General features: G+C 33.5%; 1 protein-coding gene across 1 annotated transcript in view; it reads left to right on the plus strand.

The window, feature by feature from the left end:
* PSMD14 (proteasome 26S subunit, non-ATPase 14) overlaps positions 1 to 19,841 on the plus strand; it is a 115,591-nt gene extending 95,750 nt beyond the window's left edge. The window contains exons 9-12 of the mRNA XM_081262222.1: positions 186 to 260; positions 3,891 to 4,016; positions 16,788 to 16,850; positions 19,423 to 19,841. Of these exons, the coding sequence (XP_081118348.1) occupies positions 186 to 260; positions 3,891 to 4,016; positions 16,788 to 16,850; positions 19,423 to 19,521 (363 nt within the window). The 3' untranslated portion in view covers positions 19,522 to 19,841. The remainder of the gene's footprint in view (positions 1 to 185; positions 261 to 3,890; positions 4,017 to 16,787; positions 16,851 to 19,422) is intronic.

A 19,841-nucleotide genomic window follows, 5' to 3' on the forward strand; every position in this document is an offset into this window, starting at 1 on the left:
CCTGTCTTGAAAACTACCAAAAAACTTTCCTCGACTTGTGGTTGAGAAAAATGTTTTAATTTAAGATAAAATACCCTTTTTAGAAGATGATAAGAATATTGTATATAGGATGCATCAATAATTTTAAATATTTTATTTATTAGATGAAAAATATTAAGTTATCCTTTTTTAAATCATTTATGTAGGCCTTAATTCATGGACTAAACAGACATTATTACTCCATCACTATTAACTATCGGAAAAATGAACTGGAACAGAAGGTAAGTTTAAATTTTTGTATTAGAAGAGCAAATCATCTTTCACACCATTTAGACTATTAATTCGTATATGGTTTAAATTTGATTTCTTTACCTGTTCTGCTGTTTCCAAATATTTATTTTGACTCCTGATAAATTACAACATAAAATAAAGAAATATTTTATTGAAAGACTTTTTTTTTCCTTAATTGGTAGGTGCTGAAGTGAGAGAGGAAGTGGAAAATGAAAGTGTTCAGTTTTGTTTCATGATAAATTAAAAAGTATTTCCATTATTTTTGTGGGGTTTTTGATTAATTTATCATCTCCGATAAAGTTGACTTTTATAATTCTCTTACTAAAAATGTAGCTTTTCAAATTTGCTAAGAATAAATTGTCATTGTAGATTTTTAAGTATTTTTTTAAATTGTAGATGGACACAATATCTTGATCTATTTATTTTTATATGGTGCTGAGGATCGAACCAAACCCAGTGCCTGATGCATGCGAGACAAGTGCTTTACCACAGAGCTATAACCCCAGCCCTTGAATATGTTTATGGTAAATTAAGGAGAGTAAAGAAACAGCTTAAGGTTTTCAAATATTTCAAACTAGATTCTTGTCCCTTTTAATATAGTTTTCAAATGTGATTACTTTTGAAAAATGTCAAACATCTTGGTGGTTTAAATTTTTTTGTTTATATCTGCTATTAGAATTATTTCTAGTATAATTTTTCTCATTATTAATATAAAAATTTAATTCTGCTTGTTTTTTTTTCTGAAATTATAATCTGAACCACTTTCCCCCCTTTACTATTAGTCTTGTACTAAATTAGTTTCTTATATTTCTCTCTGGGAAGGACAAAAAAATGTTTTTTTAAGAACACTGAATTTCCTATGGATAACTAGTGAGTTTTGGGAACTATAGCCATTCTGAAGTACACACATGATAAGAATTCAGTAACAAACAAGACCATTAGTACTTGAAACTGTTTCTCACAAAGGTGTTTACTGGAGTTGGGGGGGCATCTGGTTTATGGCCAGTGGGAAGGGGAGTTAATTGTGCTGTCCACACATCTATCCCCTCTTTCAGTATATCATTTCCATCTTTAATCTCATTTCTAAATTGGAGGTAAAGAATATGCTATATTATATTTTTTGGAAAAAGTTCCATTTTGTGGGTTTTTTTTTGGGGGGGGGAGGTTGCTTTTTTATATTTAAGTTTGGTAAACCAAGGCCCAAAGCCACCCATACACTCACCTAAAGGGCCTAGATGTTTGAGCATAATAATGAATGAGGGGAGCAAGAGACCAGTTCCCCTTTGACAGGAGGGAACCCTATAAAGCTGTTCTAACTGCTTGCATTTGTCCCAAAGTTGTCTCCTGCTGTGATAGATTTACTTGATTGCTTGAAGTACACTTTCAAAACTTATTTTCAATTTAATGGAATAATTACAGGTTGTGAAAAAGGATTCCACTCAGATTCAAAGTGAAAAATTCACCTAGATACATAAATATTTTATCAATATAATATCTATCATGCATCTATTTGGCAATATCCATTTAATATCTCTCTCTCTCTCTTTCTCTCTCTCTCTCACACACACACACACACACACACACTCTTAGATAAATTAATTACTGACATGTTTATACTTTTAATAACTCAGATCAGCTCTTCTCATGGTAATAAAAGCCTGCCTTTATTCTTATTCATCCAGCCTTACCTGGCTGTCCCATTGTAATCTTTATGCAGTCATTGCCAAGATGTCCTTTTGCTCCATTGAAACTTTCTTTGTTTGCTTTTGTAGGGGTAGCAAATCCAATTCTCAACATTAATTATGGTTAACTTTATAGCATACATAGTTGTAACTATAAAAAAAATTTCCTAAGTATTAAATAAATGAAAGTAAAGAACCCAGAAAGTAAATAACTCCTGGTGGATGAAAACTAGTGTTAAATACTAGAATAAACAGTATTTATGCTAATAATCATGCAAAAACAAATGAAAATATTTTGTTTTGGGGAAAAAATGTACTTAAGTATCTATTTTCTAGAACAGTATCAGTGGAGAACATGGGAAGTAATCAAAGACATTGAAGTTACCTGTGTGGGATTTACTACATTCTTCTATTAACCCTGGGACCATAAGAAGGGAACGAGGGAGGTTTCTGTCTTGAAAAACTTCATAGGTGATTTTGTCATACATGTTACTTTCCAGAGTAAGATAAATTATCACAAATAGCTGGAGACCTCTAAACAAGTTAATGTGATTTTCCTAAATTGAGCCTGTACATTTTCAAAAGTATGTCTTTGGATCTTTTGGGAAACTGGGGGTTGTAATCAGGGGCACTCTACAACTGAGCTACATCCCAGCCGCTCAGGAGACTGAGGCAGAAGGATCACAAGTTCAAAGCCAGCCTCAGCAAATGAATGAGGCTTTCAGCAACTTAGCAAGACCCTATCTCAAAATTTAAAAAATCGGCTGGGGATGTGACTCAGTGATTAAGCAATCCTGGGGTCAATCCCTAGCACCAAAATGAAACAGAAAGAAAGAACGAACATGAGTCCAGTTTGAGAAGCATTGAAATAAGGTGTTTAATTTCATGATCACTTAATATAGAGCCCAGCCCCAATTTGTTGATATGATTACAAACTAGACAAATCTGATTTACTTCCCAGCTTCATGACTTCCCAGTTTCAAGTTTTATGTTTTTAAATTATAGATAGAATGTTAGAATTTGAAGAAACCTTTGTGATTAGTATAATTCATAGATATATAAACTGGGCTAAGCAACTTAGTGAGACCCTGTCTTGGGAAAAAAGAAAGAAAGAAAGGGCTGGGGATGTAACTAAGAGGTAAAGCACCTCTTGGTTAAATCTCCAGTACACCCTGCCCCCGCAAAAAAAAAAAAAAAAAAAAAAAAAAAGACACACAGTCAGTAAGTGGGGCATTTTATTTCTTTACCTTGGCATTTGAAACCCGACTACATGAAAAATTAGCAATTCTGTGTATAAAATAAAAACTTAATTTGTCCACTCAAACAAGATACCTATTGTTTGCTATTATTTGATACTGTTTTAGAATCTAGACCCTGATGATCTTTTTTAAAAAAAAAATATTTATTTATTTATAGTTTTAGGTGGACACAACATCTTTATTTTATTTTTATGTGGTGCTGAGGATCGAACCCAGTGCCTCATGCATGCTAGGCGAGCATTCTACCACTGAGCCACAAACCCAGCCCCCGATGATCTTGAAAATAACAAGGCAGAGTCCCTGCCCTTTTGATTTCCCTTTAGTGGGAGAGAAATGCAGTAAACAAGTAAACAATAATTTCAGGTGTTCACGTTACAGTATAGCAGATTTTAAAAAGAAAGTTTTTTGTTTAAGACAGCAAGGGATGGCTTGTTTAGATAATATGGTTAGGGAATCATCTGTCTTTAAGGAAGCCCAGCAAAGATGAGAATCACCTTCTAGGTAGGACAGCAAAAGCTAGGGGTTGGAGTACTCTTTAAATTATTAGTATAAATTTAAGAGAATTCTAGTAGGAATTTATTTGAATTCATTAATTCAAAAAGATTTTGTGAATTTTCTCAAGTGAAGGGGGAATATCCTTCAGGCAAGAAAATAATTACTTTTTCTTTATATTTTTTAGATGCTGCTAAATTTGCATAAGAAGAGTTGGATGGAAGGTTTGACACTTCAGGACTACAGTGAACATTGTAAACACAATGAGTCGGTGGTAAAAGAGATGTTGGAATTAGCCAAGAATTACAATAAGGTAAAAGTTACTTCTAACATTAGTGTTTTTTTTTTTAAATTTTTGAAATATATATGATTAGATACCAAGCAACTATATAAATATAAATAGTTTAAATACAGAGGCCTGTTCTCTAGATCAGAGAGTAAATATTTGACTTTCAGGTCATTCAGTCTTTCCTAATACCCACTACTATTGTGCAAAAGCAGCCATATATAATATGTAAACAAGTGAATGTGGTTGTGATCATTAAAATAGGCAGCTGGCCAGCTTTGGCCCATGGGTTCTCTAGTTTGCCAGTCCCTGTTATAGAACATGTAATATAGTTGCACATTTGAAATGTCTTCATTATTCAGGGACAGAGGGTAAGGGAATGTAGAACAGAAACAACAGCTTACTACTTGCTGCATATAATTTGTTTTATGAATTTTTCTACTTTCCATTTGGTTAAAAAAATCCAATTAATATTTATTGAAAACATACTATGTGCCAGGTACCAGGGATATGGTAAAAATTAAGCCATACAAAATCTCTGCTATTCAAGGAACTTACTTTCTTTCATGACTTTTGGAATCTAAATTCAACCCAAAATATATTTTCCAACTTTTTAGACCATACATAAAAAATAGTTTCCATTTTGACCCAGTAAATGAAATGTTTATGAATGTATAACTTATAATGTTTTATGAATCAGTATTTACCTTTATTACATATGATACATTTTTTGTTCTTTCTCGTCAAACTCCATTTTATTCTGTTGTAATTGTATACATACATATCATACATTCATATATTCAGATTCAAACTCACTAATAGATTGAAAGCCTGCATTTTAAAAAATCCCTTATACATTATGCAGTGTTATGTTTGCAAATATTTATTGACTATCTCCTGTACAAGTTGAAGTGGAAAACTGAGAGCCTTGCTTCATTTATAGGAAAATAGAGACAGTAAGAAAAGTTTATAAGTAACCAGAGCACTAGGCAAAAATCTGTTCCATAACACCTTATAGTATTCAAATGTCCATAGACCAGCTGGATCATCATCTTATGGGATCTTGTTAGAAATATAGATTCTCAGACATACTGATTTAGAATTTATATTTTAACAAAGGTATCCAAGAGATTTATATGTTCTGGAAGTTAGACATTGTACAAATTGCCATAGAGAAACACCTGAGTTAGGCGTGCTGGCACACACTTATAATTCCAGCGGCTAAGTAGGCTAAAGTAGGAGGATCCCACATTCAAAGCCAGCCTCAGCAATTTAGCGAGACCCTTTCTCTAAATAAGATACAAAAAAAAAAAAGGGCTGGGGATGTGGCTCAGTGGTAAAGTGCCCCTTGGGTTCAATCCCTGGTGCCAGTGGAACTGGGGATGGGGGTTGGACAGGGAGAAGCACATGAGAAGTTCTATAGGAGTTCAGAGGCTCTGATTTTCTGCTGTGATACTGTCCCGGTTTCTCTCTTAGAAAACAACATTTGAACAAGGCTTTAAAGGATGAGTAAGTTTGGAAACATGTAGGAATGTACCCATAGGCAAAGCAAATATGGGCAATGCCTAGTAGATAAAAAGGTCATAGGGCATATCCCACAATTCTAATACTAGATATGTATCCAAAGGAAATGAAATCAAATGTCAAAGAGATATCTATACTTCAGTGCTCATTGGAGCAGTATTCACAATAGCCAAAATATGACATCAAAAACATAAATGTGTATCAACAGATAAGTAGAAAAAATGAAGCACATACATAATGCAATACTATTCAGCCTTTAAAAAGAAGGAAATCCCATCATTTGCAACAGCACATTGAACCTGGAGAACATTATGGTAAATTAAATAAGCCAGGTACAGGCAGACAAATACCACATGATTTCACTTATATGTGAAGTCTAAAAAATTGGAACTCATAAGTAGAGCATACAGTCATGATTAACTAGGATTAACTAGGATGGAGAAATGTTAGGGTTAAAAAAGGTACATGAAGTATTTATGAAACGGTGTGCTTGGCTGGAGTATATAGTACATGAGGGTGAATAGTAGAGTTAAGTTTTTTATAGTTCTTAAAATCTAATAATAGTTCTGGGAATATCAGGATACAAATTACTTTTGATCAGAGGCATGATATGCCCAGAACCTGACTTTAGAAATATAAGTTTACAACAGTGTAGAAGGAATCCTTTAAGAGAAGATTTGAATGGGAAATTCTATTTAAGAGGAGTTTACTATTTACTATTACCAAACAAAAGGCACTGTCTGGGTTAACTTAGTGGCAGTAGGAATGAAGGCATTAATAGGCAGATAAACAAAACATGGTACTGGTTGGATAAGTCAGGTGAAAGAAGAGGGAGGAATCAAAGATGAACTCAAGATTTCCTGTCTAAGTGACTAGAAGTATGTTGGTACCATTAATAATTTCAATTTAGATAGGAGTGAGGAAGGAGATAGTTAATTTTTAAATAAACGGTCAGAAATGTGGGGCTAAAATCTAATAGTAAAGGCTGTAACTCAAGATTTCAGGGTCATAGTTTAAAATAACATTGGATATTACACCAAAATAAAATTTCCCTTTTAAATTAAACACTTCTTACCCCCCCCCCAAACCAAACTATTATCCAGGAGACAAATGTGTAAGATTTACAGAAATGTAGCAATAAGTCTTTCAAGGTAATTCAGTTTTGAAATAAATCTAATAGGTTCTTACAAACTAAATTTTGGCAGAATTAGGTTTGGCTTTGAAGAACATACCCTTATTATAGATATAGTATTTCAACTGGAAATACTCACTTAGTGCTAGATTGTAGGTAAGTTATTTTATATCTTTCTAGTATTTTTCATGATGTGAAGACTAGATAGAGAGAAATAGTTTATTTTTTAAAATAGTTAACCTTTTATAAATAGAATGTTACAATTTATTATTCAGCAGACTGTAGGAATGATTTTTATTACATTACACATTTAAGTAAATTTGTATTGGTACCACTGCCAGGAAGTAACCTATTTATGGTTACTGCTGCCCGTCCACAGAAGTTTTTCCTATTTTACAGTTTTAAAAAATCTCTGTAGTACTCAAAAACTTGTAAGGTTTGGTTAAAAAATGAAAACAATGTGTAAGCTGTGATATGAAAGAGTCCAAATTTGGGAATGTAATTCCCTCTTTGATTGAAAGAAATATAGTGGATTTTTTTAGTAACACTTAAAATATAAAATGAAAGGCCCATGCTACCAGTTCTTCATAGTATTCTTTTTTAATTGGCTGGTGTTTTAAACTAAGGTAATTACTGTTAGATGCCAGTTAGGTCCTAAAGTGAAAGGTTAGAAAATAATTAAATTCCTACGTTCCAAGTTTTCAATTTGAAGTCTAAATTCACCACACAGAAATTCTACTGGATTAATACTAATTTGATGTTTCTCATTATTGAACTACAACACCCACAGCTCTGTTATTCCAAACCTCCTAACTTATTCATGCCAAGATGCAGCTGCTATTTTTTTTAAATTTTGATAATATTTGATTACATTATTTGTAAATGAATGTGCAGGTGAAAAATGAATTGCAAAAGAGGCCATTTTTGAAAAGAATAGCATTTAAGCAAAACTTGCCTTTTGCCCAAGCATATAGTTCCATAGATTCTGAGATTTAACAGTTTTTTAGATGGATATATTGACCTACTTAGTAACCTGAAAGAAATTTTTCAATTTCATATAAAAAATTATATTTTTATATGATTGCGTATAAAACATGTAAATATGATTACAGTTCATTTGCTGTAGTAGTCAGATAGGAAAATCTTGTTTTGTGTTAGTGTAATAAGATAAGAAAAACAAAAGAAGATATGAATGTTGGGGGAAATAGGTCAGATCATCATTTTTTGAATATGATATATTTGTAATCACACATAGAAATCCAAGAGAATAAGCTAGAGAACTTTGAGAACTATTATAATTAAGAATAAATGTAGGTAGTAAAAATATTAATCAGTTGGGCAAATGAGTTAGAAAACTCACTAAAGAAAGACAGATGGCATTGATAACCTTATTAAGTAGTCAAAGAAAAAGTTAAAGTAGAAATACCTTTTAATTTAAATTTAAAAATATTTTATAAAAATGTACTATTACTGGGTAAGTAGATAATAACATCTTTTAGAGACCATCTTTTTAACTATTGAAATCAATATGCTCTCTTTGACAGGTTTAGTATGAAAAATAAAATTATATAACAACATAAAAAGAAATCCCTACCCTATTTCCTTTTTCCCCTTTTTTCAACATGATCTCTATATAGGTCAGTATGTTGTGTTGGTAACAGTATCACCTCTAAGGTGGGAGACAGAGAATTCTATACTTAATGTAACTCCTGAATTTTTATGCTTTTGCCTTCGGCAAGTGTTATATCTAGGGTTGTGTTAGTTCAAAATGTCAATGCCTTAAATAAAATAGAAAGGGATATCTCTTGTACTTCATGGGCAATATAAAACGTCAAATTCATGCAAGACCCAGGTTCCTTCTTTCTGCTCCATTTGCCATGGATTAGCTTCCATCCTTAGGTCATCTCTTGCTTCATGGCTAGAGCTTTAGCTATCCCATCTAATTTTACATTACTGGCCCTGGGAGAATAGTTCATTGGTAGTACACTTTCCTACCATGCATGAGGCTGTGGGTTCAATCCCTAGCAGTGCTCCCACTCCTCCCAAAACATTCCTCTAAGTTTGACACAGCTGGAAGAGAAGGAAAGGCAAAACAGGGGTAAATTAGTTCCCTTTCAGGATTCTTCCCATAAATTTCTTCCCAGAAATTTTGATTATCTTTCACTGGCAGACTTTAGTCAAATGGACACATCTAACAGCAAGAAAGTCTATGTAATGTGGTCTTTTAGCTGGAAGCAAAGTTCTTTAGTAAAGTCAGGGTTATGTTACAAAAGAAGAAGAAGATGGTTATTGGATAGATTTTGCCCTAGAAATTTTTCTCAAAAAGCTGAATCATAATTTCTGTTACACACACACACACACACACACACACACACACACACACACACAAAGTATGTACATACACATGTGATCTTTATTTCACATTACTATATGTCATTATATTTTAAAATTAAATCCCTATATGATTTGCTTTTTTTGTCTTGGCTTGCAGTGCTAAGGATCAAATCTAGGGCTTCAGGGTGCTTCTGCCACCTTTAAATTAAACCAGATCTTTATTGGTTTCAGCCCTCAGTTGATTTTTTTTTAGAAGTTTTTAGTAGTGCATCATAGCTATACATAATATTGGGGTTCATTTTGACAAAATCATATATTCATGGAATATAATTTGCTCCTTTTCAGACCTCAGTGCTTCCTTTTTTCCTCCCCTCTTCTCTCCCCCTGTTCCCTTTCCTCTACTCTACTGGTCTTCTTTCTACTCTTTTGGGGGGGGTTGTTTTTAAATGGTGCTTTATAGATATACATTCACTGTGGTATATTCTTATATGTATATAGCATGATTTTGTCCATTTAAGTGCTCTTTCTCTACTCCACAGATAGTCCCTCTATTTTCATGGGATCTGCTCTACCCACTTTTCCCCCCTTACTGTGCTATGGTTTCTGTGTATGAGAAAAAACCATTCGACCTTTAACTTTCTGAGTCTAACTTATTTCAGTCTCCCTATAAGATTTTTGTAAAGAATTTGTGCTTTTCAGTGTCACCTAATAAATCTTGGGTTTTGCTTTATGATTATTATTATTATTCAGAGTGCATCATTTAAGAGTAATACTTTTCCCTGATTACCATAAAAGTTGCTTTGAGATCTAGATAGGATTGTGTTTAAGCCAAAGTTTCATTGCTTGTTGCCTGTTTGGCTAGAAACAAGTCAGCCTCTCTGAACCTTATTTTCTTATCTCAAAAACAAGGTTGTTGGTGGCTGTAGCTGTAGCTCAGTGGCAAAGTGCTTGCCTAGCATGTGTGAGGCCTGGATTCGATCCTTAGCACCACATAAAAAACTAAACAAATAAAGGCATGCTGTCTACCTACAACTATAAAAAATTAAAAGGGGGTGGCGTTATGGATCAGTGGTAGAGCGCTCGCCTCACACATGCGAGGCCCTGGTTTTGATCCTCAGCACCACATAAAAATAAATAAAATAAAAGTATCATGTCCAACTACAACTAAAATTTTTTTAAAAAAAGGTTGTTTTAAGAATTGGAAATAGTATGTGTGAAGCATCTGGCACATGATGGCTACAACCAGTTCTGTTGTTATTAATATCATTCTTGACTCCTCCCTCTTTCCCCTACATCTGTCCAGTCAATCAGTAAGCCATTCTACTTACCAGATTAATCCATGAGCTAAACTGCTTCTTTACAATCAACATCACTGATCCTGAGGAAATGCAAATCAAAACCACAGTGATATATCACTTCATACCCCCTGGCATGGCTATAATTGAAATAATGGAAAATAACAAGTGTTGCTGAGGATGTGGAGGAACCCATATACATTCCTGGTAGGAATATAAAATAGTGCAGCCACTAGGAAAAACAGACTGGTGGTTCCTCAAAGAGTTAAACAGAGTTACCCAGCAGTTCTACTCCTGAACATATGCACAAAAGAAGTGAAAATAGGTATTCATACAAAAATTTGTATATGAATATTTACAGCAATATTCATAATAGCCAAAAGATAGAGACATCCTAATGTCTATGAATAGATGAATGGATAAACAAATCATGATATAAATACACACATGTGCACACGCACCTATAATATAATATAATATTACTCAGCTATTAATAGAAATAAACTATACATACATGCTACACATGGATGGATCTCTAATACATGGGCAGCAAAAATGAAAGAAGCCAGGAATAAAAGATCTCCTTATATGATCCATTTATGTGATGTATCCAGATCCATAGAGACAGAAAACAGATTACTGATTGCCAGGGTGTTGGGCAAGGGAAGAGTAGGAAGTAACAGACTAAGTAGCTTTGCACTGGGATAGTGAAATGTTAGGGAATAGAGGCAATAATTATACATTACAAAGGTACTAAATGTTTTTGAATGTTTGCATTCTAAAATGGTTAAATTTTATGTTAAGTAAAATTTACCTTAATTTTTAAAACATAAATTGGTTCATGCCACTGCCTTGCTTTTAAAAAGATTTGATGACTGACTTCTGTTTGCCCTAGAATGAAGTCTAAACCTCTATCGCTTTATCTCCTAACCACTGTTATATTGTTGCACTACTGAATAATTTGCAGTTCTTTAAACTTAGAATGCTCTTTCTTGCTTCCTGGCCTAAAGGACTCCTTGTCACTGTAGTGCCTTCCCAACTTCTAATTTCCATTCAGGGCTCAGTTTAACACTCTTGCACCATTGAGACCTTCATATCAACAATTTGGAATGCTTATTTATATTCCAATATATCTCTGTTAAGCTAATTCTTATTTTTAAATTTTCTTGTTTTGACTTTAAGCCCTTTGAATCAGCTGTCAAGTTTCATTTTGCTTCTGGCACACTGACAGATAAATGGTAGATGCTCAATACATATTTGAATGAATGAAGGATGCAATACTTATTATTTTACCAAATTTTTAACTATTAAGAAACTAATCATCAGTATTAACTAGTCATTAACTGATCTTAACATAAACATATAAATTTTAAGGAGCTGCTATGTGCCGAGCCCTCTAAAGGGCATCTCTTTTTCTTTGAAATCTTTTTTTGTACCAGCAGTTGAACCCAGGGACACTTAACCACTAAGCTACATCCCCACCCCTTTTTATTTTTTGACACACAGTCTCACTAAGTTGTTTAGGGCCTCACTAAATTGTTGAGGCTGGCTTTGAACTTGGATAACTTGTGGTTATCCTGAGTTGCTGGGATTACAGGTGTTACAACACCATACCCGGCCTCAGCTATTTTTCATCGTTGCATACTTGGTGCCTGTCGTTCTGTAAGGCTGAACTCCCCCATCATTGATCCTTTTCTGAAGTTGGCCTCCAGTGTCCTTAGAATCACAGCCTTTCCCTGATGGAGTGGAATATTATTTCCACCTTGTTAAAAGAAGTAATTGATTCACTTTTTTAGTACATTGATTTTGCTTTTTTTTTTTTTTTTTTTCAGTTATTTTCCTTGCCTCCTTGCCTGTACTTCATACCTTTGAACTTAAGTCTCTTCCCTTTACTTCCGTGGCAGTACATTACATGGTTTTCCTAACTCTTCCATTTTTCTGCCTTTGCTTTTCTATTTTTAAACTTTTCTTTAAGAAAAATTGGCATAGCATGTGCAAGGTCCTGGGTTTGACTCCCATCACTACAGGGCAGGGGGATTGTTTTCATGGTTTAGCCATATTAACTTTTGAAATTTCTTTTCCCTGTCATTTGGTACGTATTATCCTCTTCATCATCTCTGAGACTTTTTTTTTGTTGTTGTTTTTGGTACCAGGGATTAAAACCCAGGAGCACTTAACCACTGAGCTACATCCCTGCCCTTTTTTGTATTTTATTTAGAAATGGGGTCTCGCTGAGTTGCTTAGGGCCTTACTAAGTTGCTGAGGCTGACTTAGAACTCTAAATCCTCCTACCTCAGCCTCCCAAGCTGTTGGGATTACAGGGATGTACCACCACACCTGGCTCTGAGACCTTTCCACTTGCATGTCCCAGGTGCTTCAAGTGCTAATGTCTATTCTGCTTTCTACCTAGAATAGTTCCTCTACCAGTTTTATTGTCAGAGGTACTCTCATGTTCCTAGTCATTGTGTTTGCTTTAAAACTGGGACTTAACCTCTTTATCTTCTCCTACAGCCACTCAGTCTCCAGGGTCTCTTTCTCTGTTACCAATAAGTATCATATGATGTTTTCTTCCTCCAGAGAATTCTGCATACTCTTACCCTGACATTTTTTTCCCCTGGTGATCCACAAGGAAAAAGTTAGGTACATTTATCTCTGTGTTCCCACTCTTCTTTTTGGACACTCATACTGCATTATAATTTGAGATTTAGAGGCAATCAAAGCCCAAATGTGAGCTCCTTGAGAGCAAAACAAATTTGAAAAATTCCTTTTATGATAGAAAATTGCTGGAATTAAGCCAGGCGCAGTGGCACATGCCTGCAGCTTCGGAGGCCGAGACAGGAGGCAAAGCCAGTCTCAGCAGAAGTGAGGCTTGCTAAGCAACTCAGTGAGAACCTGTCTCTAAATAAAATACAAAATATGATTGGGGATGTGACTCAATGGTCAAGTGCCCTTGAGTTCAATCCCTAGTACCTGCCCCCCAAAAAAAGAAATATTGTTGGAATTAGTATATGGTACCCCAAGGAGATAGTGCCTATTGTCTTTAAATATCAAATATTGACTAACTATATCATTCGGTTGTTTTCAGACTTCAGTAAGTTAATATTTGTAAAAAACATAATGATGGGTAGAAAAAAAACTTTGATGTAATTCATACTCAAACTTCTTGTACCTTCTCAGATAATTTTCAGATTGCTTCATATTTGTTCATTTTGTTTTCCCAAGTGTGTTTTATAAAAAGCCATTTATTTAAATACATTGTCTACATCCATAACCCAGAGTGTTATTCTCAACTATAGAACAACAGTGTTGTTCTCAGTATAAAAAATAAATGTTACAATCATAAAAGAAGTAAAATATGTTGTCTTGAAATCCACTAGCAGTTATCCAGAGGTTGTTTACTGGTTAAAAAAAATAAAATAAAATAAAGCATATTCCATTTAACAGTTTGTGTCCTATTTTACATTAAAATTGCCATATTGGCTATATTAGAAAGCATGTGCTTAAGTGGGATCATGGCATGTTACAGAATGAAAAAAAGCATGTCATCAGGGGAAAAAAGAATCCAACGGAATAATCAGAGAAGTATGTGGAATAAGATGGTATCAAAAGCAAGGGTTAAAGAATAGAAAACAGGTGGAATAATCCAAAGGTGTTGAAAAAACTGAAATTGGCGTAGTGGAGGGCCTTAAAAGAGTGACAGTAAACACCAAGGATCCAATCTACATTTGTTAAAAGGAAAATAAAATGGTGAAATTTGAGATATAGATTTTTCATTTGAGAAACTTGGAATATTAACAGAAAAAAGAGAATGAGGTTAAGAGGTTTAGTAAAACCTATTTAAGATGGGGGGGCACATCTGAGGGGATTATGATCATATAACAGACCAAATTCCAAGAATTTCTTAGAACTGTGCAGACCGTGCATGATGGGATAGCCATCTGGGGGTCTTTGTTGATAAACTGTTAAAAACGTTTCTAGTGTGAATAGCCACAAACATTTTCAGTGCTTTTTTGTTGGTTGAGTAAACCGAAGAGCATGAATGCAAAAGCAAAATTTGAAGCCAAATCACAGAAGTTGCCATAAACACAGAAGTTCCCTAGTGAGGACACTGCCTGTGCCTGAATTTCATTTGTTTCTGCTGCTACCATTTCTTAATTTTTCCTGGTGACTAGCCAGATTAGAACTGTGAATGAAGACAAACTGGTCTTGCCCAGATGGTAGATAAGATATAGGTGACTTAGGTAGATGGAGAGAATATTTAGGGGTTTGATGTAATGATCTGGTCTGTCTTAGAATGGAAGAGATGTGCTTACTCCTTTTGTCATGGGAGTTTGCAACCTTAGTATATGCCTAAATCTACAGCTGCTCCTCATTTCCCAGATGGCATCTATGGCTGGGAGTACTTTTTACCATCTGCACTTCTCAAAGAGTTTGTGAACTCTCTTTTAATTATTGGAAATGGAAAAAACTAATTGGTAAAGTGGTTAAATGATGTAAATGACTTTAAAATTTTGTTAGAGCTCTTTATGTTCTGTTTATCTTTTCAGATAAGATTAGTGCTTTAAATGCTTTTGGCCTTCATCTTTGTGTATCTGCCACCTTTGATATTTATAATAATCCAAAATACTTCCTAATAACTATTTTGTATGTGGATTGGTAGTTTGAGCCAAATTCCAAAACTCTTGCTTCCTTCCAGTACTGTAGTAAGTAATGTTATTGGCATGTGCATAGGACAGCTAACACTGAATGGGTATTTAGTACAAATTTATGTGAATTGTTTCATTCATCTAATATGCTTTTAAGTCAGTGAAGTCTAATGTCACAATTTGTAGAAGAAATTTAGAAAGAAAAACTCTTAATACATGTCAGTGTTTCTGTTTATGTCTAACATTGAAAAGTAGAAGCAATTTCCTAGTTAGGAAATACTTTTATAACTAGCTGAGAATAATAGAGTGACATCTGACTCTGAAAATGAACATATTCTCTGACTAGGGAATTGTAGATTTGGAGTGTTATTAAATTTTGTTTTTCCTTCTTTCAGGTTTATGAGTCATAAATGTAATTTCTAATGATGTATCCTCTAGTAATAAGTAGATACAATACTTATTCACCATCTTTTCTATTTAGGCAGGTTCTATTGGGAAAAATTCTCTAGATAGTTTGTCCATTTATAAAATTAGACACTTGCCATCTTTGCTCATTTTCAAGTTCTCTGTTTACAAAACTATTAAGAAGGTGTGAAATGCAGCCAAACTTCCCAGTTTATGGGAAATGTCTGATGATTGCGTTTCCTACATGTTCATTGTTCACACATGAAGAAATTTGGCAGCTGTGAGATTATTAAGTTTAGAGTATCCAAATCTAACCCTCACTGGGATTCTGGTTTCCTGCTATCTGCCACTACTATTTCACCCCTTATTGTAACCATCTTTATGGTAAATACTGAGGTAGTATTTCTTGGGGTTGGCAATCATAAAGTTTTCTTTGTTTTGCAATAATCAGATGCTGTGAATAAATCATAGACCACAAGTTCTCCTGATGCATAGTGCTATCTTCAGGACCCAAGCTGTTAAAAAGAAGGTTCCTTAAGCTTAGGATTCTTAATAAAGATTTTGTATTTTGTGCCATTATTGGGAGATGAATACTTATATAAATATTGTAAATGTTTTAATGATTTTAAAATTATTATGCTAGGAAGCTTGTGATCATACACACGAGTTTACAGCTAACTCTGAAAGTAGTATAAAGTGGTTGTTTACATGATTGAGGTAATTTTCCCTGCCAAGTGCTGAGGATCAAACTGAGGGCCTTGCACATGCTAGGCAAACACTCTATACCTTGAAGCCATATCCCCAGCCCCTAATTATTTTGATGTCAAAAACTTCAGGTTTCTTTATTGTTACTAAAGATTCTTCATGTGGAGTTGTGCAATTTTTTTCCCCAGAAGAGATTTAAAGGTGTGATGAGATTAACATGTGATTTTATTAAGTAGTTCAAAAGTCAGTAGCTCCTTTGATCCTAAGTGCTATTAAATATGTACTGTATATATGCAGGCTGGATTGACAAGAATAAAGGAGATAAAGAAATGGGAACTTGAGGGAGAAATACTTGTAAAAGTAGGAAAAGATGATAGAGCATAATTAGTATCACAGTGCCATAAAGCAGCTTTACTTCCACTTTCCTCCACCTCTCAAAGAATTCAATAATGGTCTCCATGCAGTTAATACTACCATTTAATGATCAAGTTTGATATTTACAATACCATTTACATATTTCCTAAGTCTGTTTTCAAATAATTGTTTGAAATCATTGTTTTCAAATAATAGCAGTAATAACTTTCATTACCCTGAAAGTTATTATGAAGATTAGTAAAATTATTTTTTTGTGCAATAAATTTTTTGAGTAAAAGGTTTTATGAATGAAAATTATGATCCCCATTATTTTGGTGATTATTTTTCAGAGGGAAATGTAAATGAAGAATTTGAAGCTCTGTCCTTTGTGTTTTATTCACAGGCTGTAGAAGAAGAAGATAAGATGACACCTGAACAGCTGGCAATAAAGAATGTTGGCAAGCAGGTGAGGTGTACTATAATCAGTTATACAGTCACATAATAACCTGCTCTTACTGAGTTAAAACTATTTTAGGGCCTATGTAATTTTTTTTCCCCTGTCTGTTCATTCTACATTTTCTTCTCTCACGTGAATATGATACTAATTTTAAAGGTCACTGAATTTATTTGATGTTAAATTCTCTTTGCCATCTATAGAGAATAAGTCGTAAATCTATATCTATGATATGCTATCTTTAGTAAAAATTATTTACTAGAAATTAATTAGGGCATTTTTGTCCTGAATTAATTATGCAAATATTGTTTTTACTATAGATCATGTAAGATAATAGAATGGTAGGGTTATTTTATATTTAACAGTTTTTAATGAATTATTTTATCAATATATAGGTAATGTATCTGAGAAATGTTAGAACTATATTGGTTATAATGCATGAAAAGAAATGGTTTTAAGTATTTGTTCTTTGACTTTTCTAAGATGAAAGATATGTTTTAGTTGCTATTATCTAAGGGTGGGGGGAAAACACCAACCAATTAAAGGAATCTACAGATTAATTAGACTGTTTTTTAAAGAATGTTGATTACATTTTTTTCCCCATTTCATGGAACATGGTTATCATATTGCTGATGTTGGCAGAATCATGATATTTCAGATGCAAGACACTAAGCTGTCTTTGCTTTCAGCCATCCTACCATATGCTCTGATCCCATCACATCTCACAAGCTATGTAGGTTTGGGCCAGGACCATTCTTGGATGGGAAATCTCTAAGAATCACCCAGCTGCCACAAGAAGTAATGTAGATAACTGATAAATGAGTTACCAATTCACTATAAAACCAATTACTCCTAACAGAATGGAAGGGGCAAAGGTTTGACTTTATCATATATCATAAATCAGGAAGTAAAATCTTAGTACATTCTGAATATTACAATTTAAAAACAAATAGCCCCCCCATGAAATATAATTAATCTTATTTTCTCACCTTATGTGATATCAGCCTTGTCTTTTCCCACTATCTTAACCTAATATATAATATTAGACCACCAGTTTGGAGCCTTTACCCTTCATGGAATTCACTATTTGAATAAATTACTCTCTGAGGTTATAGTTTCGTGATGTAGACTTTTTTATTTAATAGTTCACATAAAATAAAAGAACTAAAAAGTGAAACTGAAAAATATATAATTGACAAAGTTTAATAGTCATCAGAATCATTTATTTAAATGTACTAAGTATCTCATTGGTTTGGTCTGTTTTATGTCAAAAGGAAACTGTCTATAGTGGAATCAAACCAATATCTTTTCTCTCTTACCAGTCACTCTCAGTATCTTTCACCTAAAATGAATCAAGACCCATTTCTAATAATAATGTTGTGGTGCAGTGACTTGAAATTGTTTATGGCGCATTGTAACTCTGGGTTGTTTAAAGAAATCAGTGTGTTGAAATTATAGATAGAAAAGCACAGCCAAAAAATAATTCCAATGATGAGCATTTATTTAAAATTAAGAACCTTGGGTTTTTTAACAATACCCATAAAAAATAATGCTTTAATACTTTTTTAAAATTGTGTACAATATGTACCCTTTATTTCAAAGCTTTCAAATTTAGCTGAAATACTCCATTCACTATCAAACATTAATACAGATGAAATTCTTCCTTTATTACAATGCAATTTTAAGCCTCGTTTTTTTAATGTTTATTTATTTAGTTGTAGCTGGACACAATACCATTATTTTATTTATTTATTTTTATGTGGTGCTGAGGATCGAACTCAGGGCCTCACACAAGCTAGGTGAATGCTCTACCACTGAGCCCTTAAGCCTCATTTTTAACTAGGTCTATTTCAAAAAATAGATCTGATTAGGTTTTAGTTAAAAGGATTACACCTCTGTCATTTTCTAGTGTATTTTTCCAAAATATCTGCATGAAACAAAATTTTAGAATCAATCCAAATTGTTTTTAAAATTTTCAGATTCGGTGACTTTTGATCCAGGAATATTTTGTGAATCATTTAAAGTTCAGCTCTTGAGGTATTAAAATTATGCAGAATTCTTATTTTTACTAACGTGGAGAAATGTGGTGTGCATTTACATTGAACTTTTACCTATTGATATGTCTATTTCAAATAAAGCACTCCCTCAAACTCTAGGGATGACAAAATAATGTGACCTGAGCTGGGGCTCTACCTCTAGAGCGCTTGCATAAAGCCCTGGGTTCAATCCCTAGCTCCACAAAAACAAACAAACAATATGACCAACGGAGAATATACACACATACTCCAGCATATTCACACACATAAAAGGCATTCTTTTTTAAATCAGATGATAATAGGCTTTATAATTCCTTGTTACCCTTTGTAAAATCTCTATAGTTACAGCACTGATTTTGTAAATTAATTTTTCATTGTGCAGTCTGTTATTTTATTAATTACTTACCTTTTTAACAGATTTTAAAACCCTAAGAATGTAATAATATATTAAGGAAATTTAGGTTTACTAATTTCATCAGCTATTGAAAAAAGAAAAAGTGATTCATCGTTTTTTCTTTTTCTTTTCTTATTTATTCCTTCCCTTTCAGGATCCCAAACGTCATTTGGAAGAACATGTGGATGTACTTATGACTTCAAATATTGTCCAGTGTTTAGCAGCTATGTTGGATACCGTTGTATTTAAATAAAGCAACACAAAAAGCTACTATAGTGATACTTTCAGTGTATCTTCCTCTGCTGTTCCTAATGCTCAAAATCAAGGGACCACTGAAGGTGTATTTGGTTAAATGTAAGACATCTGGCATCATTTGCAGCACTGTAACACTTCTAGTCTCAGTTGTGCAATTACTTCTGTTTTCTTTAGTCAGGGTCTTTGCAGATTCCAAAGTTGAACAAGAATACATCAAAGTGGACAAATTTTGTTAATATCCCATTTAATATTTGAAGAAATCAGTAGCACAAATATATTTTGATTGTTGCTTACAAAATAAAACACATTTACAATCCA

The sequence above is a fragment of the Spermophilus citellus genome, assembly GCF_964194105.1.
Source record: "Spermophilus citellus genome assembly, chromosome: 11".
NCBI classification, from domain to species: Eukaryota; Metazoa; Chordata; class Mammalia; order Rodentia; family Sciuridae; genus Spermophilus; species Spermophilus citellus.